This window comes from Silurus aristotelis (genome assembly GCF_946808225.1).
Source record: "Silurus aristotelis genome assembly, chromosome: 22".
NCBI classification, from domain to species: Eukaryota; Metazoa; Chordata; class Actinopteri; order Siluriformes; family Siluridae; genus Silurus; species Silurus aristotelis.
Genome location: NC_139595.1, coordinates 7,660,132 through 7,682,698, shown reverse-complemented (window position 1 = coordinate 7,682,698; position 22,567 = coordinate 7,660,132). Strand labels below are relative to the sequence as shown.

Sequence of the window (22,567 nt, the reverse complement as noted above, 5' to 3'; positions counted from 1 at the left end):
TGAAGTGTACATTTCAGTACACTTGTCTGTTCACTGATTTGCCAGTTTCTCTTCATGCATATTGCTGAACCATAAATAGGTAGATAGATACAACTTTATTGTCAATAAATTGTACAGGTACACAGCATCGAAATACAGTTTGGCATCTACCAGAAGTGCAAAATGTAGCAATCATGCAAATAGTGCAGATAAATATGTTCCGTAGTATATTTACAGCATGTGATATATATGTAAGCATATTAACATATATATGTTAGACACCATTAACTGACTGGGTGTCTGCACCTGAGTTCATAAAATTCAATGAATGAATTTAAGATTCAGGATAGAGGATGTCAGTGCGAGCTGGGCTCTCTATTTATCTTCTTCTTTTTGTTCCACAATGGTCTCATCTTTCTGTTCCCACGATATTTATACTAATAAATATAGTAATTAAATCCTAAATAAGTAAATAAACAAATACATTAAAAGCAAATACAGTTCATTTTTGCTATTGATATAGTAATGTTTCTGTATATAAATCTTTGCACTTTAATTATCAATCCATCCATCCATGCATGCATCCTTCTATCATCTGTCCAGCATCGGCTCCTGCAAGCCTTTACTTTATCTACTAATCTAATAAAAATTCTTGTCACCATGGTGTCATAGTGAGAAGTTTAGTGGCATGTCGCCTCTGAATCAAAATCATCACCAGGTGTGCTGCCAGACATAGTGTATGTGTGAACATAAAGTAGGAAAGGTATGAAAAATAAATATTCTTGAGCTTCCAGGGTCTGCTTGTACATATTCGAGATGCCTTCAAGATACACTATTTTTTTCAAGTACCAGTGGGTACTTGAGTGGGTATCAGCACTTATACTGATATTGAAATACACTGTATTGACCTAATACTCTGTATGTATTTGGATGTGACAAATAAAATTTGAATTTGAATTGAATATTAGGATAGCCATATGTGGTTCCTCCTCAAACTGTTATCACAAAATTGGAGGCATACAATTGTGATGGATGTGGTAGCATTTAATTTACATTTATGCCATTTATTAGATGCCCTTATCCAGAGCATTTAAACAACTGAGCAATTAAGGGCTAAGGGCCGTGCTCAGGGGCCCAGCAATGTCAACTTGGCAGAGCGGTGATTTGAACTTACGACTTTCCGATCAGACCATTGAGCTACTACTTCCCCCATTGCATTTTTTCTTCACTTGAACTAGGAGACCCAAACCTATTCTAGCAGGACAATGCTCCTGTACACAAAGAAAGCTTCATGAAGATATGGTTTACATGCATTAGAGTGGAATATTTAAATCACCTGCTCTTGACCTTTGGGATGAATTGGGATTAATTACCAACACCCTTGTGGCTGAATGAGCACAAATCTCCACAAGCACACGTCAAAAACTAGTGGATTATCTTCCCAGAAGAGTGGATCTTATTTTAACACGTAATTATCATATGGTAAGGTGTCCACAAACTCTTGTCCAAAGAGTTTAAGTAACTTATTGAGCATGTATCATTCACTGAACATTTTTTTAATCAGCTGTCTTTATACTGATTGCTGCAACCTTCCGATAATAATAAATTTCTGTGCCAGTTCTATGTTTTAAAAATGTTATGGCATTTAAAAAGCATCTTTAAAAGAAGATTTTTACCTTGAGGCATGAGCAAAATGTAGACCCTGCTTGTATAAGGGAAAAGGAAGTGTCTTAGTGCTCATTTCCATTTAACATTTACAGCATTTAGGTGACACCCTTAATTCACAAGCCATATTGAAATACTTTGTGATCTCCACCAGAAACTATTCTCATGTTAGTTCTAATAGGTCAAGGTCTACCAGGGTCTATAATAAATTACCATTTAAATAACCATTGTTATAGAGAAGGTGGTATAACAAAAAAACACCCAAGTCGGGAGATATTTTTTACACAGTGCTTATTGCGTACTGAACTAAAGTTCTCTCATACGCAAGTGTCTTTGCCTGCTCACTTCACTGCTTTACGCTTGAAAATGTTAGTTTGCATGCAAACACCTTGCTGTCATTTATTTTAAACTCTGATACAGCTGTGTATTGAAGATACTATTTAAACACAGACAGATGTTCTATCTAGCTGTGGATCCACCTATTGATGGTTTAGCAGTGCACGGTTTATCTTATTTGCTTTGAATGGCATCATTAATTGTCAATCAATTAATCAGCATTGTTAATTATTCGTCCAGATCGATGTCATTTTGTGTCTTCTGTGTGGTAGTGACACTAGTTTTCGCAAAGTATCACAGGGTATTGGATGATCAGGTGTAAATGAGCATGGATGGGTGTTGGTGTATTCCTAGTGCAGCTCCTGCTATTTCCACTTTGTTGGGTAATTTATACTTAACATAAGTAAGTCAAATAAAATAGATAGTAACATCACTTTCTGTGTGTGTGTGTGTGTGTGTGTGTGTGTGTGTGTGTGTGTGTGTGTGTGTGTGTGTGTGTGCGTGCGTTTGCCCATGAGTGAAGGTCAGTATTATGCAGATCTGTATGTGGGTCATTGCAGCAATTAGAAGCCAAAGGTGATAATGTGTTCTCACCAAAAGCATACAGATTAGGAATACATTTTTAATTAAAATTTTTTTTTTATGTTGAACAGTCTAATTCTGTATGCAGAACATGTTTTTGCTAAGGTACACCTGCCCGTTTATGGATCTGGCAGTTTCTCTGCATACTGAAACAAAGAGTGTCTCCAATAACTTACTTAAATTTATGTAATGGATCAAGAAGGTCAGTGTGAACTGGGATCTCCAATTATTGTCCTCTTTTTTTCCTACAATGGTTGTGTCTTCCTGTCTTGAATTTCCACTACTCTTGCAAAAAGAATACTATCTAAATCATTTTTTTTAAGAGTAATTAAGTGTCTCTAAAAGAAAGCAGCAGCACCTCATTCTGCACCACATTGTCACTCAGTCTATCAATCAGCCCATCCATCCATCTATCCATCCATCCATCCATCCAGTTTTTTATTCTTTAATTCACAGTTGATCTGTTAATCTGTTCATTCATTCTTATATCCAATCATCTATCCATGTAATAATCTATTAATCCACACATTCAGCCATGGTGTTAAATACTGTCATTTAATTAGTTTATTAATGACCTTTTGTTTTTTTGTTTGTATGTTATTTAGTTTTTTGTCCAATCCTTCCTTCCTTCCTTCCTTCCTTCCTTCCTTCCTTCCTTCCTTCCTTCCTTCCTTCCTTCCTTCCTTCCTTTCTTCCTTCCTTCCTTCTTTCCTTCCTTCCTTCCTTCCTTCATTCCACTTTTCTGTCTAATAATCTATATATATATATATATATATATATATATATATATACACACATTTATTAATAAATAAATCCTTCATCTATTCACTCATCCATCCAGACATCCATCCATCCATCCATCCATCCATCCATCCATCCATCCATTTATCCATCCATCCATCCATCCATTCTTTAACATATTAGTCCAACCTGCAAACCATCCATACAGCCATTGATTAATCCATCCATCCATCCATCCATCCATCCATCCATCCATCCATCCATCCATCCATCCATCAGTTTATAATTACTCATATGATGAGTGGGCTGCATAAAATTGAACTCTTTAATAACACATTATTTAGTGAGTGTGTATGTGTGTGTGTGTGTATTTGGCTTATAATTCTTGCTTGATATTTCCTCATTTGCACACACAGTGCATTGTGTCACCTGGCAGTGTTGAATGTGGGTACCCAGCCAGCTTTGTTCCTGTGTGAATGCACTTTTCAGATTGTGGGCGTGTGATACACACCTGTCGTGGTGTCCTCATTAGAGAACCATACTTCCTGTGTCTACATAACACTTCCATCCAGTTTACAGAGAGAAATTTAAGAGAAATTAAAAACGATAGAGAGACGAACATGATGGAAAAGAGTAGCTGTTTGTGGAAGTGTAATTGCAGGTTGGTCCTGAATTCTTCATGTTGTTCTTCGACATTTCTGTTTCTCTGTCTATTTGGTATTCATTCATTAAAAAGCAATACGCGTTCATTTTTGCTTTTCCATCCCCCTATTCTCCTTCCCGAACTCACGAGTCACAATTATCTATCCTTTTTCACCTCCTGCTTACTACCCCCTCTCTTCTCCCCCTCTTTCTCCTGCACCCCTCACGTTCCTTCTCTAATACCCCTCCATCCCCCTCTCAATCCCCTTTTTATAGATGCGCGTCTCTTACCACAGCACTAAACCTCACCTTATTACACAAAAAAGTGTAAAAAAACAGATCCAGGAGACATTTACCAGACATTATTATCACCATGCGCAGACCTGGAGCATGATTTTAAAAGGAACAGTTTGCATGGAGAAGGTGAGGAACACACTAAGGATTCTCAGCACAAGCAGCAGGCGTATGTGTGGACCAGTGGGGTGTTACAACTTATGTTCTGGTTAGTTATTCCATGAATGTTGCCATTCATGTTTTTATTACCCGAATGTTTTGGTTAGTTTGTTTAGGATTTAGTGCAGAAGTCGGTTTTGCTGCTCTACTAAGTGATCTTTTTGTTTTATTTCTCACAAAAGGCGAAAAGTGACTTTAAGTTCAAAAGTGACATCTATATTTACGCAAAGAAAGTTCTGCATATTGAGAGTCAGATTATGCAGCTCCTTGAGCTGATATCCTGTTATTAAAATCACCTGTGTGTATTAATGCTTAGGCGGCTGCATGGCTTTCAGTAGTGTCTAAATCACCATCTTAAAACCATCAAGAGACAAACAATGAAAACTAAAGGAACAATTTTTTTTCAATCTAAAATAAATGCGTCATTATTTTCCAAATAAAAAAAAAATTGTCTAATGCAAAAATAAATGATACGTGAATGAAAAGACTGAAATACAAATCAAAAACTTTATACTCATCCCGTACCTTATTTGCCGACTTATAAAATAGCACTTGATCCAGCGCATCCTATAATTTAGTGCTAATTAATAATAATAATAATAATAATAATAATAATAATAATAATAATGCATCAAAGTCAGAAAATGTTTAAAGTGTGCAAAAGATATTTTGCATTCTTTTATGCTTACAGAGTATTTCAGAACTTTATCAATTGATGTCCAGTGTGTGAAAAAACTGTGCAGTTTGTAGTTTCTGAACTCCTCTCTAAGTCTGCCTAAGTCAACTGGGGCTTAACAATGGTGCTGCAAAGAAGTTCTAGTCACAGAGCAACTCTGGTGTCATTGTCAGCTTGAATATCAGTTTACATGTCAACAGAAAAACTTTTTGACCACTGAATACAAATTACACATGGCATTTCATATGCATGCTGTCCATCCGTGCTTAAGCCCTGACTGACTGTTAGTACTGCATTCAGGACTGTTTTGCTCAGCCTTTATAATGCGGTGGCATTTGGGCTTCCTGCTGTGGTTCTTATTAGTGTCCTTCACACAGCCACAGAGGAACAAGTTTTATGATTTCGATAAGACAGAAATGCTTCAACCCAGGAATATTTTCTGTGATTGTCCATACTGTGGTCTCTTAGCAATTGTCTGCCATAGGTTCTAGCCTAATAGATAGAAAATAAAAAACAACATGAACTTTGATCTCTGTGACCGACCCTCCATGCAAAGGAGCTGAGAGAGCAGTAAACGGGTGGCAGCAAGATGAATAGAGAGACTAGTAGGTGAAGGAGGAGAGAACTAGAGGACAGTTCCAAGCAACTTGTATTTTCTTTAACAGATTTTATGGTGTTTGTTAGCCTGGTGTGCCCTCTGGTTCCTTTGTTTTGTTTATATGTTTCCTTTGTTAGCCCTTGTCCATAAAGTTTCTCCCTGTCTCTGTCTCTCTTTTCTCCCTCTGTCTTTCTCTTACTTCTTTCTCACAGTCTGTCTTTTGCACACATTTACATTTTTTGACAAAGAATCCAAGGGGACATTTTTTTGTTGGTTTCCTGTTTTGATTTCATCTCTCTTGAGTTTGACTGACTGCTTTTCCTCAGTATATAATTACACAGTCATCATATGAGAAGGGTAAGAATTTCATATTCTTCCCTCTGTGCCTTATGAAACTGTAAGTAAATAATAAAGCATAAGCCTTGTAGGGTTGCTATTAATTTAGCAACTCGTTACTGAATGCATCAGGTGATCGCTTGGTCTCAAATCCTCGCTGTCATGTCTCACATTCTCCCTCGCTCGACCACCCCCGAAGGGATGCCTTAATTACATTATTCTGTGTTTTATCTCTCTGGAACACTCATAATTGCATTGGCTGCTAGAAAAAAAGGAACACTAGATAATATGGCATTGCACTGCTGAGGAGCAACATATGCAATATGAAACCAGAGAGATACATGCGGTGCATCTGACAAAAATTAGCAATCTGAAACGGCATTTTATATAAAACAGAAGCGCATAAACGCAGCATCATATAAATGTATCCTCAACACCTATAATCATCTCCACCAGCGAATCATAATCAGTGTTGTTATTACATCTGCTAAAAATGTGTTGTATCATAAAGCTAACAGACTTTAAAACAGCAGGTCCATGGTGTTATACTTATTATGTTCTTTGTGTGCTTCAGGTCATGGAGTTGCTGGAAATATAGTTCTATATTCTCACATTGGAAATCCAAATAGATAACAGCTCACACATAATAAGTGTCTGTCACAATTACCACCAGGGCAAAAGGTAAAATTCTGGTTAAATTATTTTTTTTACATTACCAACATTAGCTAACCTACTTAAACACAATACTGTGGTAATTATTCAAATTGCCACTGAGCTTAGCTCGCATCATGGCTTTAGCAGGAGGATGCACAATTATTAGTTCATTAAAAAGATACCGATCATTAGTTTTGGTTGCTAGCTAACTTTAGGCTTGCATTTTTGCTAACACAATAGCTTTAATATTAGTTCACCAACATTAATTCAGCTGCTTCAACACAGCATTTTGCTTATAATTATCCTGTTAGCTAACATTATGAGTAATTACGCAGAGATATGCCATTATTGGTTCACTAAAAATATAGCAATCTTTAAAGCCATGTTTGCTAGCATAACTTTGTGTATAGGTATAGGTTGTGTGTAAGGGAAAGGACAATAGTTTAATTGCATGTAAAATGCAGGTTTTAATTACATTATAACTTACCCTAGAGTATATAATTCTAACATGCTCTGCGCTAACAATGCGCCAGATTGCTAGTCATCTTTGCTAACATTGTGTTCAGCAGTATTTGCTATTAATATCTCACTCAATGGCTAGCTATCATTTGTCATACTTGCCAGCTAATTATAGGCCACAGACCAACAGTTCAAAACTGTTTTGATGGCTAGGTGGATAGAAAAGGAGGCACAGACGGTCTCACAGGCATGTGGGGTGGACAATCTTGCATCATTAGCCATTATGGGATTAAGAAAATCAAATAAAGAAAACCATATGCTATTTGTGTCCAGGTAAAAGGTAGATATGGGTAATCATTTTAAAATTAATTACAACACACAGTGTATGTTTTTTCTCCCAGCTTCCAAAAAAGGAGGTGGATTTGCTAAGGTAGTGTGTGATTGTGTAGACTAATAGTGCCCTGTGATGGATTCTTCACCCAGTATGGTATTCCCTGTAACCTTAACCTTGATAAAATTGTTAAAGGAAGTGAACAGGAGTGAGTTGTATATACTGTAGTATCCAGACGTAAGACATAACTCTGGTATTGTCCCAGATCCCCAATTTTCTTTTCACCACCATATAATCAATCACCAGACATCTAGGTACACAGGAGAGAAAAGGAAAAAGTCTACACTATTTGTCTCTTAGGGACTGTGAATTCCAAATCTCTATAATACGTTCTTTTCTCTCCCCTCATTCAGTCCAGCTGATTAGAAATAATCGATTGTGTCGGCTTTGTGTTTGGAGCCTCAGAGATGTGGTATACAGCAGCAGGGAAGCTGTGTGTAGATTGAAGTCTTTTGTTATGTCGTGTTGACTGTGCGTCTGCGTTCCAAACTGCTGTTTGCTGTTTGCGCGCGTGGGTAATGTGCTGGAAAAAAAGGAGCTTTGACAAACTGCCATAAATCATCAGGCAATTAAACAATGTGCAGAGGAATTTACTATGTGAATGACGAGGAGGGAAGGACCTGGGTAAAAAAAAAGGAAAAAAGTGATGAGCAGATAGTGGCGTCCCTTGTTACGTGCCCTTTTGAACTGGTCACTCAGAGCAGGCATCCTTCCTCTGCTTAAATAGGAAATTGTTCATCATTACTGCTGTGTGTGTCTGTGTGTGGTCTGTCTTCAGACTCTTAATCGTGGGTTGTCTGTGAAGTAGGCGGACTTCACACCTTCAATCTGGAAGCATTCTGGCAAAGTGATTGCCCGAGATAAAAGCTGTTGTCTAGCATTTTTACAGTTACACACATGTGCGCATACACCACATGCAAGCACACACACACAAACGTATCCGTGTACAGTCAGCGCAGATGTTATTCTCATCAAATACCAAAGACGTAATTTGTTTCAATTGCAGCCGTTTTTCATTGTTTTGCTTCTGAAACAGAACAAAGCATTATAAGAGAGAATAATCTTTCTTCTCTAAACTCTGTGTCTCTCATGTCGCTCTTTGTCTTTCTTAATTATGTCTGAGTCAATTTATTGGCATGATCATATTTAGTTACAGTATTGTCAAAGTATCGCTCAAATATTGTGAATATTATCATAAAGATTTCGTCTAAAATATCAAAGAATTTTCGTATAAAGGAACGAATGGGAACGGCAAAAAGATCATATCTGAACAGAATATTTTAAAGTTTAAAATGTCTTACACGTTATTAATATGATGAATCAGCATAGTCATAGAGGCTTTTTTTCTTTTTTACTGGAAAGCACAATCAAAGGTTCATTGGCAGGTTATTATATTCTTTCCAAGCGAAGTACGTGCATTGTTGGCTTATTAACATAATTAAAATAGTAAAGGTGTATAGAAACAAGTCTTTAATAAGTAACACTGAGAAATACTATTACATAGTCTTGGTCGTTTAATACAGTCATTTTATTACATGTATTAAAAGGATTGTGTCCTATGTCTGATAGTCAGTATTTGCATTTTAGTATGTCTCGACCTGATGAACTACATTATTCGGTTTTTTTTATAGCTCATATCTTGTCCTAGATTTTTTTCCCTCTGAACAAGGCATTGGAATTTTTGGCCCCAGAACATTTGTGGTAGTGGAGACCAGTACTGTTTGTTGCTGATGATGATGATGAATATTTGTATGTATTCTGTATATGTAAGTTTCAAATATTACAGTGCTGATTATTTAGTTTATCAACCAGCTGATTGGTCAATGTTAAACTTTAATCCATGAACTTTACCAAGACATTCCATTGCATGAATTATTATAGTATGTATCAGGTAATGGACCTCAACAGTAGTCAAGTCAAGTCAAGTCGAGTCACCGGCACCGGTCCGTGGGTCAATCTACATCTGCATAACTTAAATTATTTCTGTTTTATTTATTGTCTGATTCTGAACAATGTTTTATTTTGGAAAATTACCTGATTCTCTTCGCCACATCTGTCTATGACTTACTCTTGATGCATGTCAAGATGCCTCGGTCACGTGTCTTACCTACATTCACTACCTTCTTAAAGAAGCTGCTCTGGTTGGTAAAACATGATACATTACCGCTAAATTGAAACCCCACAAGCTAGCAAAATGAACAAAAACGTCTGACGTTAAACCTGTCTGTGGCGCAAAAAAGGTTGGGGACCGCTAGATAATTACAAAATTCGATTTTTACATTATATTTTTCACATAGTACGACATGTATTGAAATGCTTTTTATGACTGTAAACATAAAAATAAAACTAAATATGAAAATAAAATAAAGTAAAATAAAAACAAAGTATTCAATTATAAAGTATATTATAAATATAAGTATAGCTATAAAGTATGAACATAAGGTTTAGAATAATATAAACTTATACACACTAGAATTTTTTTTAAATATATTATATATAAATTACCACTATAATAACATTAGTTAAGCCATTAGTAACCATTACAGAGCATTAAAAACCAGTGGTGGCAAAAGTACACTTCACTTAAGCAGAAGTACAGCGAGTCATGTTTTTAAATAATCGGGTAAAAGTTCTGACTATTCTTTTTTACTCAAGATAAATTAAAGAAGTTTGGGCTTTGACATGTACTTAAGTAAAAAGTAGCCATTACTACTACCTGTTTTACTGTCATGCTGATAATTGGACGTCACATTATTTTCATATTATTGCTGTCATTCGATAAAAAAAATTAATCGTGATTAATTGCATGATTGCTGTGAGTTCACTCACGATTAATCATTCACTTAATCGCACATTTTTATCCTTTCCAAATGTACTTTAAAAGAATACTTTCAAAAAAAATGTTATACTCTAATCAACATGGGCATAATGAAATATTGATGCTTTACGCAATGTATGTTTATTATTCGTGAAACCAAACTCAACATAGAGCATGAAGACAAAATATTCTTGTTAAAGTTTAAAAGTAATTATGATGTATTGAATTACGTCAATTCAAACAAAGCTTTTGCTATGTTCCCACACGGACGGTTAATGAGGTGATACCAGAGAAACTGTACCTCTCATAACTTTAATATGGATTACATAATCAGAAAATATTTGTATTCAATGTGAATTGGTTAACTTTCAAGCTTTCTATACATGTATTTATTATACCTGTGTGGCAACTTTTTTACTGAGATTCGGGTTGTTTTATTTGTGTGTCTGTGAAGAGAGATGGCAGAGAGCGCCCCCTGTCTGTTTACTTTATTTTACAAACGCACAGCAATTTGTTGTTATTATGTGTGTACGAATGAAAGCAGATTTAAGTTTTTTCATCGTTATGAGGAAAAAATGCCACAAAATGTGTCGCCGCATTTGTCGACCACAAAGGGTTAATTATGTGCGTCATGGCAGATCACAGGTTGATGGGCTGAACACGGTGTGCAGTGAGAAGACAAAAAAATTTCACCAAATAGATTAAAACTAACGTAACGGGCCAGTTTTTAAAATTTAAGAAATCGAAAGTACAGATATTTGTGTAAAAATGTAATGATTGAAAGTCTTGTCAGAAAATAAATAGTGAAATAAAGAACTGATACCAGAAAAATCTACTTAAGTACAGTAATAAAGTATTTGTACTTTGTTACTTACCACCTCTGTTAAAAACCCATTGGGATCCAACAGAATTCTGTAATGGGTTGAGGTTTCAGCAGGGTCTACAAACCCTACAAACCCGTTTTCAGATAATCACAAATCCCAGCTTCTAGTTTGGATCAATCATTGCTTTTAAACAGGCAATGGAAAAATTATTATAGATCATCGATTAAATTGTTCATTATTGGTGATAGTGAGAGTTAATCTTCATTGGGATTACTTTTCTGTGTGTTCTCCCCAAGTCAGTGTCTTTTTCTGGTCTCCTCCCACCTCCTAGAACATGCTGGTAGATGGATTAGCCGTTCCAGTCTGCCCCAAAGTGTGAACGAGTGTGCAAATAGGTGTCTATGCCACCCTGCAATGGATTGGCAGCGCATCCAGACTATGCTGCTGCCTTGCTCCCAGTGTTTCTGGCTCTGAATCCACCAGAAATCTGAAGTTGAATGGATGAATAATGACTGAATGTCTATACGACTGAGCAAAAGATTGGTTTCTACCCTCCACATCTAAATCACAGTATAGAATAGTTGCTTCTATAACAAATCCATATCTGTGAGGTAGCCTTTTGGCTTAATTTAATTAAGATAATTAAAAGAAATATATGTATAAGTAATTTTGGCTGGACATGGACTGCGCTACATGAAACGGCACGTGCTAGTCAGTGTAATAAATGCATATAGAGTATTTGTGTTTGGATGTCTACTTCACTAACATTGCAATCCATCTTTTTGTCCCAAACAGTTCTGGCAGCCGATATCATGACAACCCACACCTTCTTCCTCCTGATTCTATTGGCTGTTCTCCAATTGGCTGCCTGCTCGTTTCCAGAGGAACCAGGCCCTTTAATCTCCACCCCTGCTGAGGGTAAGCCCCTTCCCCGCCTCCACCATCCGCATCTTCTACCCCACCAATTACAGCAGCTGAAGGGTGACATTTGGACGGGGCCCAACGGGATTTCAACCGTGACCAGTAAAGAAAAATCTCATGAGACGTCTAAGAATTTGAGAACAAGCTCATATGAGCCAAAAGGATAGGACTGTACATTTGAAATTTGTCAGGCAAGAATGGGCAAGAACAAAATTAATTAGCGAAAGATGGTTTTTGAATTTCACAACATAATGAAAAATATTGTGATTTGAGTGATATGATTGCAATGTTTTGCACCCAGAGTGTAAAAGCACAGGGTAATGGATTTGTTTATTCGATAAGTGGCAACATTTTACCAGTTTAGTCATTTTAGTGTTATTTTTGTTTCATAAATGAAATGCTTGTCTGTTTTCATGCATAATGATGCTGGAATATTGTTGTCAGCCCTGCTCCTGGAAATCCAAAACAGCTCATCCCAGTTAACTAGGACTTCAAAAATACCTGGAGATCAGCACACAATGTATTTACTTAGATTTAGGCCTAAATAGTAGTTTTTCTTTTCTCTGTTTCTCCTTATTCAATTCTCCAGCATTTCTCAGCCAAATCTCTCGCTACTTAATCTGCAGCTTATGTGCAATTACTATAGAAGAAAAAATTTTTCCTGAGTGAATAACAAAAACCCCTTTTATCTCACTTACAGCTGTTCAGTTTTTTTTTTTTTTTATTGTAATGTATTTTTTATACAATTTAATGATATAATTTGTACTTTCTGTTAAGGGATTACTTTTTCAGAGATGAAATTTGTGGTTATATATATTAGGTACACTGTTTTGGCTCTGCTCATGCACGAATGCCACAAAACAATAGAGAAAATGTAAGTAACCACAATTAATCTTTACTGTATTTTTCCAGTGTTGAGACATTAGATAAAACTACCTAAGAATCCCTATTTTTTTGTGTAGTAAAAATCATAGTAATTGTAGTTCTATGACTCTTGACATACACCCTGCGGCAGTAATATTTAAATAAACAACGTTTTAAGTTCTCACTAGGTCCATGCCATTTCTGAAGAGGCGAACAAAATAAGAGTTCTGCTTCAGAAGATTTTAGGCCACTGGGTCTTTCCTAAATAAAGGATTAACATTTGGTTGACACCTATCCAGTCTAAATAGTACCAAAAGCTATGTATGCAGCACAGCAAGGAACCAACTGCAGGTACTCATTCATTACTTCTACAGGGTCATACACAAAGTCACATGACCTTGGGCAGAAATCTGGCATTTAAACACAAGGTCACCCTGGAGCTGTCTGGCCACCAACACATGTTAGACAGGCTAATTGCCAGTGGTCACAATAAAAGAAAAACCAATGCCGTTTACAGACACTTGTTTCAGTTCAACATTTTTAAAAGGTTTGAAAGGAGGGACCTCCCAGGGAGAGAAAGAATAATAGCAGAAAACCCTGCTAAAGTTTTGTAAAGACTTGTATGGAGATCTTGTCTTTAAGACTCTGTTTTCTTGACTCTTTCTTTGTGTAGTTAAATCTATGGGTACAAGTGACCTTAAAAGGGATGTTATATCTCTTAACTGTTTTAGACAGCAAGTTTGCTCTCAATTGAAGAAATGTGAAGGAAGTTCCAATCACCAGAAAAAAATGCTGGAGCAGAAACCAAGGTCTTATCAATTATTTTTGGGGCCACAAGCAGGAATCTGCAGCCTACTTACTTTCTATACATTTTATACAATTAGATCAGTGTATCAGTAATATGAAGCATGTAATAGATGGTGATGTTAGTCATGGGCCAGTACCAAAGGCTATGTATAGAGCACAGTGAGGCGGACCTGTCTCAGTGAGTTGTCCAGGTCTGCCAATGAGACCCACAATCGACAAGGCTTGCAATGCTATGATGGGATGATTACCATAAAGCTAATGGTTCAACAAGGAAGAATACAAAAAGAGGTTGTTTTTTTTTTTTAAGCTTTGGAAGGGTATACCTGTAGCCTGTAGACACAAGAGGATATCTCCATATGGTGTACATCTGCTCTGAAGAAGAAGAGAATAGATGGATATATGACAGCAGTTTTTATTGAAAATGCTACATCATACTCACTATGTAACTAAGTTGGAAGAACTTGGCAGTCATGTATACATGCAGGCAAGAGGAAGTAACCAGGTGATATCCTTAGTGGTGAAACATAATGAAATTACTTCTTGTTGTAATTGGCAGCACACTGCCCATGATGTGGACAGAGATTAGACTGAAATATTGGAGTATTCTTTTAATTATTTTGTATATAAATAATTGTCAGACAAAAGATTTAAAAGCCTCTTTGTCGTGCATTCCAAGCCAGTGTAAATTAGTTGTTCCTGTCGAAATGATCAGAATTAGTCATTCTCCTAATAAGCCACTACAATAAACATGTGTTGTGCTAGTTGCATTCTGTGTGCTGCTTTAAAATAAGGGAGCAAAAAAGCTGATGTGCTGCATACAATTAAATATTATTCAACTAAATGTAACCATAATGCCACGATCATATTATTATTCACTTAATGAAGAATATTGGGAGGAAAGATGATGTCGGTAGTTTTTTCCAGTAATGACCTTTACCAAAGGCATTTTAAAGCTGTTAGTTTTCAACACATCAGCTTGAAATGACCCTACAAACATTGCTTGAGCATTTCCCTGTGTAGGTTTCATTAATTCAGAATGGATTGCACTATTTATGTGGTAACTAAAAAAGTTTAAAGGATTGTGCAAACTTGTACCTATGCAACATTAAAACTAATTTTAAAGCCACTTATATTTTAGTTTATACACTAAAAACATTTAAGTTTAGAACAAAAGATAAATACTAGACAACAGATCAGAAATTCAGCTTTTATGTCCTGGCATTTACAAATTAATGTATTAAAACATAGCATTTTACATAGCACCTTTTGTTTAAACCTGCCATTATTTAAGTATTTAAAAATATTACAACTGGCAAGACTTTGAAGAGTTTCATGTTGCCCAGATGTGCCATGTTATATTGAGTGTTTAAACAATTAAAACTCTGAATGTCTACTTTTGGCCTAGGTTTCTCATGTAAAGAAAGTAGAAAAAGCAGTGGAACAAAAACATTGTGAGAGCTATATATAAAAGCAGAAAAAAACAACAATCACCAACACACTTGCCAGGGTAAAGGTGAAGGAATCCAATTCAATAAATGTTTATTTGTATAGCACTTTTAACAATGGACATTGTCTCGGCAGCTTTACACTGATAATGTGGTAAGAAAAAATGAATAAGATGTTCTTTACAAGTTTAATTTTGTCCTTAATGAAGTCCTTTCCTTGTCGTTTCCTGTAGTCCTGAGTCAATGTAGCAGACTGTTGACATTAAGTAGAGTCCAAATCCATCCTCAAAGCTCCTGTGTTATGCCATAATTTCATGAATCCCCAGGCCGTTGATGTGAAACCATCCCCAGCTGCACAGAGTGGCCACCATCCAGAGGCAGGCTGGGATGAAGTGGGCAGATCCAAGAAGAGGAGTGGGGCAGGAAAAAGGACACTGGAACCTCAGGATCAAGAGAAAGAAAAAAAGAAAGCAAGAGAGAGAGAGAGAGAGAGAGAGAGAGAGAGAGAGAGAGAAAATTGGTGACAGGGAGAGAAGGATATGAATTATTAAGTATCCTTATTGTTGTGTAAAAGTTAAGGATACTGTGCAGTTGGGGACTATGGCAAGAAGTGGCATCATAACTAAAAGGGAGAGCCAGAAGGTTACACAATCATGAAGGATCTCTGGTATAAAAGACAAGTAGTATAGTGTAGACTTTTTAAAACAGGGGTGATGTGGTCTTCCTGTTATTTTCTAGATCTAGTGAGGACTCTTGCTGCTGCATTCTGGACCAACTGAAGCTTATTAATGCGTTTACTCAAACACCCAAGCATTGCAGTAGTCTTATCTTAATCCGACAAAAGCATGAACTAGTTTTTCTGCATCCTGTAACAACATCATATTTCAAATTTTTCAAAGACTATGGTTAATAATCACACCAAGGTCTTTGACTGCTGTACACATTAAAACGGAAACATCATCCAGAGATCCTACATAATCAGATTGTTTACTTCTAGCTGCATGTGGTCCTAGTAATAGTACTTCCATCTTATCTCCATTCAACTCATGGAGCTCCCTTTGTGCCTTGTCAGGGGTATTGCTAGAACAGGTTTGGGCCTGTTGAAGGGAAAATGTAATGCTACCAAATCAAAAGGTTTATTATACAATTGTGTGCCTTCAACTTTGTGACAAGAGTTTGAGGAAGGAGCATGTATGGCTGGAAAAGTCAAATGTGCCTCTTTTGTTCTTTATATATTCTATCTGTTCAAAATTTTTTAAAACTAAATACTGGGTGGTCTGCCACCAAACCTATGATTTGCTTAGTTGTTTAACAGTGAAAACTGAAGTTTTTAATCAATGTCCCTCATTCATATTTTAATCTCAAACACAAATGTCTTCAGTGTATAGCAAAAACATAACTGGTCTTACCTTTTTAATATTTTTGGCAACAATTGTTTATATCCATATAATAAATCAATACTACTGAATTATTAAGAACATAAATTTTCCTGATTATATTCCCAGTGCTACAATACAGCAATAATAATGAGAGTTGTTTATTTGCTGTAAGCCAACAGCTGTTTCTGCTGTAAAACATGTAAGCACATGGAGACTGGAAGCAAAATGTGTCAACAAATTTCCAGCTGTATTGCATGGTGTGTTTTGTGTGTATGTGTGTGTGTGTGTGTGTGTGCGTGCATGTGATTATGTGCGTGCAACAGTTCTAACAATGGGAAACAGCAGTAGGGCGAGGTGTAAGGCATTGAGCGTGGCACATGTCTTGTTTCCATCGGTCATGCCTGGTGAAAGGTGTGATTAGAGGCACATTGCTAGAACCAGTGTGATGTATAGCTTATCACTCTCACCACCGTCCTCTTCCTCCTTTTGTTTCTTCATCTCATTTTCTCTTAGTTTATTTTTAAATGGTTAAAACACTATCTTGAACTATTTCTTGTAAGGTATTTTTGTTTTTCTTGTGCTCTGGATCATCTTGATTCTTGACTTTCTAATATTTCTTCCTCTTTGTTTATCTTCCACATCCCCAATCTTTCATTCTCTTTCTGTTTCTTTATTTACTTCATTTTCGAAATCCTCTTAATCTTAATTCATACTCTCTCTCTCTCTCTCTCTCTCTCTCTCTCTCTCTCTCTCTCTCTCTCTCTCTCTGTCTCTCTCTCTCTCTCTCTCTCTCTCTCTCTCTCAGTTGCCAGGCGTTACCCTGTGTTTCTTGGCCGAGCTCATCGCTCGTACATGCGGCAGGAGCCGCTGTACATTCAGACAGTTCTAAAGGTCAACCGTACACTGTACATCGGTGCCAGGTAACCTCACCTGTTTTCCTTGATATCTTACAGTAAAACATTTAACTTTTCTTTATATATAAAATATTATCTTTTATATGTGAGACATACAAAAATACAATGTAAATAAAAATACCGTCATAGCATGTCCATGAGTCCAAGAGCGCAGACCATGAAGGCTGAGGCTTGGTGTACTGTACTGGTATACATTTTTCATGTCAGTCAGTATTAGCTAATTTTTTAAGAGATAGGCAGTCTCCTTTGAGACTGGTTACTACCCATAATGTGTTTTCGGAATAGTAATTAAAATTTGGATGCTTAATACTTTCCCTGGTTGGCAGCTGTCATGCAACAAGGCAGAACCAGCTAGTAGGTAAAATAAATGACTGTAGAATACCTGATTTTCATTTTAAATAGAAGCAAAAAGAGTCTTTAGTCCGAGCACAGACACGATTACTGGGAAGTGCCTGGGCCCTTTTTTGACTATCAAATGCAATGAAATGCTCACTAATATTAAGCAGCTGTGTTTCAGTGCTTAACTTTCTGAGCACGTTTAAATCCAAGGACTACCCGAGGACCACTGCTTGGCCCTTGAGCAACCACTTGACCCTCAACTGCTCAGCTTAGTTCTCACTCTGGCTGATAGCAGCTGCCCACTGACCAAATGTAATATTGTCATGTGTCCTTTAGCATCATGCCATTTATCATTTGTACCCATTAACCTACGCAGGTGTTATAATACAATAATACAATTGGTTTTTCCCAATTCAAATATGTTGGAGGCTGATCTTGTATGGTTGACCAGAGTATATGATAAATTATATGATAACTTTCTGGGAGCGTCGAGATAGCTGCCAAGTGGACAGATTTACTAAAATAAAAAACACTGATAGCTGAAACAAAGCTTAAATAAAATAATGAAATAAACAAATTCTTATTGATATCCAGTAGACATAAAATGGCAGAAGTCAAAGGAAATATAGTTTTAATAGAGACCTATAGTAACCTTTAGAATATTCATTAAAACCAATGCAGTCCCCGTTATAACCATTAAAACCATTACATATTTTTTATATATATATATATATATATATATATATATATATATATATATATATATATATATATATATATATATATATATATATATATATATATATATATTAGCAGGGTTGTGTTTTCTATTTCTTTTCTTTTCCAAACTTTGTTATTACTCTGATTTGTATTTGTGATGTTATGTATGTAGGCAAGTCTGGGTGAATATCTTTTTATCTTTTTGTGTAGAAATCACCTTTTAGCTCTACTTCATCAGCATACTTCACCTCACTTCACACACAGGATGGCCCGTAATGGACCGATGCCTATTTTCCCCCCAAATATTAAATTGCTTGAGGATGTAAGCCTCTTTTTAAAATGTACGTTTGCTGCTTTGGAAATGTCAGACTTATTAATGTTCCCCCTACTATCTTATATATGAGTATTTTATTCTAGACAGGATTTTCATTTAAACAGCAGTGACAGGTGTCCTGGTCCGTCTGAAATGGAAATGAAAAATTACACAGTGGAACAATTTCATTACAACTTGAGATCTCTAAAAGCACTTCTGTGATAAGCGCCAGATCCAATAATGTAAAGGAGGTCTTATCCACTCTGAAAGTAATTTTTCCCATCTGCTTTTTATTCCTTTCATTGTGTGTGTGTGTGTGTGTGTGTGTGTGTGTGTGTGTGTGTGTGTTGTATCTATCTATGTGTGCACTCCATCCAATGGGTGTCTTAAACAGTGTTGGAAATACACCACACTCGCTTCAAAGCCAGTGCTGACAGGAGGTTTTAAGCTCTCAGGAGAGTTCACACGTGGTCCCGCTTAGACCAGGGTCCAAAGGGTTAACCCTTTAGAAAGGGGGGTTAGGAAGTCAGCCTTTGCCCCCTGCCCTTTACGCTCCTAAAACACTCTCTTCTTGTCTACTTACCGACAGCAGAAACACTACAACTTGGGTTGCAGAATTAGAGGTGGCAGGAAAAGCTGGCAGAAACCGGTTAACACCTTCCAGAAAGTGTGAGGTCTTCGGACAGGATATATATACGAGGCTGAGAGCTGCATGGATTTCAGGAAGAACAGCGCAGGCATATTTGTCACAACCCACGATATAAAACCACAGGGCCATATTCAAGCTTGGCAACTTAAAATCCAAAAGTTTTTATAAGGAAAGTTTTTCAGAGACACAAAAAAAAAATCTATTTTCTGCGTTCCCTATTCAGATTATGCAAATCCCTAGTGTTTATCTTATGTCTTGGAGGTTGTCAGATTTTAAAATGCCTGAGACAGCATTTTTTAAATGTGTCTAGACCACTGTCTTTAAACACAAGCACCTGTCTTGTGCCCCGAAAAAAAAAAAAACCCTGAAAAAGCAACTAGCATTTTTTTTGCTGTCAAATGCAAAATGATGTAGAATAGAAGCAATAGACCATTTTTAAATAAAACCTTATACATACATACATAAATATATATTATATTATATATACAATTATATAAACTATAAACAACTACCGTATTTTTCGGACTATAAGCCGCTACTTTTTTCCCACGTTTTGAACCCCGTGGCTTAAACAACGAAGCGGCTTATTTATGAATTTTACCTGGGTTTTTTCTGGTTTTACATCTTTAAGCCAAAAAACTGAGCCCCTTAACATTAGACCAATGAAATTTCCGAACAGAAAAGAAAAAACGCACCTCACCTGTGTTCTGAGCTGCACGGCATTGGGAGAAAAAACGTTTTTTTTAAACGCACGACGATGCCAAAAGATAAACTTCCGAGATAAATAGTTGTGAAAGAAAGGAGGAAGACAGTGAACAATGACTTACTTGGTCGGCTACTGTTTAGATACAAGCCGTTGTAACACGTTGAGTCTGGGTGAAGGGAGAGCTCGCTAACTCCAGTTGCAACAGAAATCATATAAGCACAGACAGGTTTCCAAAACTCGTGGTTTTTTATTTTTCTTGGCAACAGCATTACGGGTTAGTCAAAGAAACTTAGAAATGAGCATCAGAAAATAATAAGGACATATTCCTCGGTCTTGCACACATGCAGTAATAGCGGAAAAATGCGGCGGCAGGCTTTTCCCAAAATGCTGCTCTGCTCTTAAAAGAGCCACAACATATTTCACCCATGTAATAGACACTGTCGTTAAAGCCTGTGTAAAGTTCATTAGTTTCAGTGTAGACAATGCGGCTTATAGACAGGTGCGGCTTATTTATGTTAAAAATAAAAATCTTTGTCAAATTCAGTAGGTGCGGCTTATATAGTCCGGAAATTACGGCAATTGGAGTCCACTATATTTTCAATATAGCAATTTAATGTTGCATGAATAGCATTAAATTATTTGGTCTTATCTAATTTTTGACAGCTTATAAGCACTTGATCCTGCACCTCCTGTTATTTTGCCATGCTTTGTCATGCTTTTCTTTTTTTTCCAGTTTGTATAATAGTAAAATAATTCCAAATTCAAATTTTTGCTATGCTTTTTTGTAAAGAAAACATTCTCTGGTTTGAAGGACAGGCTAACAAAGTACTTAAGTATTTAATTCTCACCTTGAATGGCACTCCATATTTTTTTTTTCAGTCAATTTACAAACCAAGAAATACTAGAAATAGCATTCTGAATGACATATTGTGGTTGCATCCAACTGTCAGTGGAGCTGGTGGAACTGGACTTAATACTGCTTCTCACTCCAGCTGATATACTGAAAGAAAAGACAGAATTGCACATTTCTTTGAATAGTGCTTATATAGTTAAGTATATAGTTATTTACATATGATATCTGTATACCAATTAATTCAATTTCAGTATTCAGTCCTCATTACAGCTGCAAGAAGTTGAATCTTAGTGGTTAAGATGCTGGACCTCTGATTGAAAGGCTGTGCCCTTAACACCTCAGCTGTGTATATATGAGATGCATGAAGGATGGAAGTACTTTAATGTAAGCACAATGCAGCACATGAACAGTGTATTAGAATTGATCATTGTGGTTGTAATTAATTAATATTTAGAGTATATATCATAGTTGTTAGGTGTTAAAATAGTATAATTCTACATGACCAAAATATTAACCTTGTTGTCTTTGTCTCTAAATTAGTTAGTAATCATAGTCTGTATCTGTCTGATTAGGTAACAACGGAACCTTAGCAGTTCTGTCTTTAGGAAGACTCATCAGTGTCATGCATCATAATTCACAGAATTTGTTTACCTGCAAATCCTTCCTGACATCTCATGCTACAAGAAGTGTGAGCCGAACAACTTCTAATTAGCTAGAATGACACATTTATTGATTATTAGGTTTTGTACTTTGGGTCAATCAGGAACTTAATTAGGAGTGCTTATCAGAATAGTAAGTAACAGCATCCAAAGATGTATTTGTATATTTATTATTATATTAATATTGTTATTATTATTATTTAAATATCATTATTATTATTAATATTATTGCCAGCTGACAAACAAGTTATTTTTCTTTACCAAAGTGACAATTCTCTCAGTTATGTCCTTCAAAAAGGGATAGATTACACTTCACTAGATGCATGCAAATTTATTCTGACTTCCATCTGCAAATGCAACTCAAATTGATGTCTCTCAAGACAAATGCCTGTCATCCATACAAAAATGTGGGGTTTACCTTACTGAGAATGATGCAGGTTTTCAAATTTGGCCAAATTAATTTTGCCTTCTGCGGGTCACATTGCTTAGATTGGACTTACACAGATTCTTAAAGCTCAAAAACCTCCAAATAAAGAAAAATAATACAATCAGGATTTTGCATTCTAATCCTGAGTTCAGTTTAAACGTTCTTGAGATGCCTAAATGGGGTTCCTTTCTCCGGTTTCCTTTCACCTCCTTAAAACATGAATGTGGGTGCACTGGCTATGCTAAGTTCTAAATTCATGTATCAGTATCTGTATGCATTCTTTTTTCAGGGTGTATTCTGGCACCTAATACCCAGTATTCCCAGGATAGCTCCCAGATCTACTTCTCTGTCTAGGATTAATGAAGATGGGTGAATGAATTAATCCAAGATGATTGTAGTTAGCAAACAGAACAAGAT

General features: G+C 36.3%; 1 protein-coding gene across 1 annotated transcript in view; it reads left to right on the top strand.

The window, feature by feature from the left end:
* Window positions 1-22,567, top strand: part of sema6ba (sema domain, transmembrane domain (TM), and cytoplasmic domain, (semaphorin) 6Ba) — a 150,772-nt gene that overhangs the window by 65,292 nt on the left and 62,913 nt on the right. Inside the window, exons 2-3 of the mRNA XM_083525650.1 lie at window positions 11,950-12,072; window positions 17,376-17,490. Coding sequence (XP_083381776.1) covers window positions 11,967-12,072; window positions 17,376-17,490 — 221 coding nt within the window. The 5' untranslated portion in view covers window positions 11,950-11,966. The remainder of the gene's footprint in view (window positions 1-11,949; window positions 12,073-17,375; window positions 17,491-22,567) is intronic.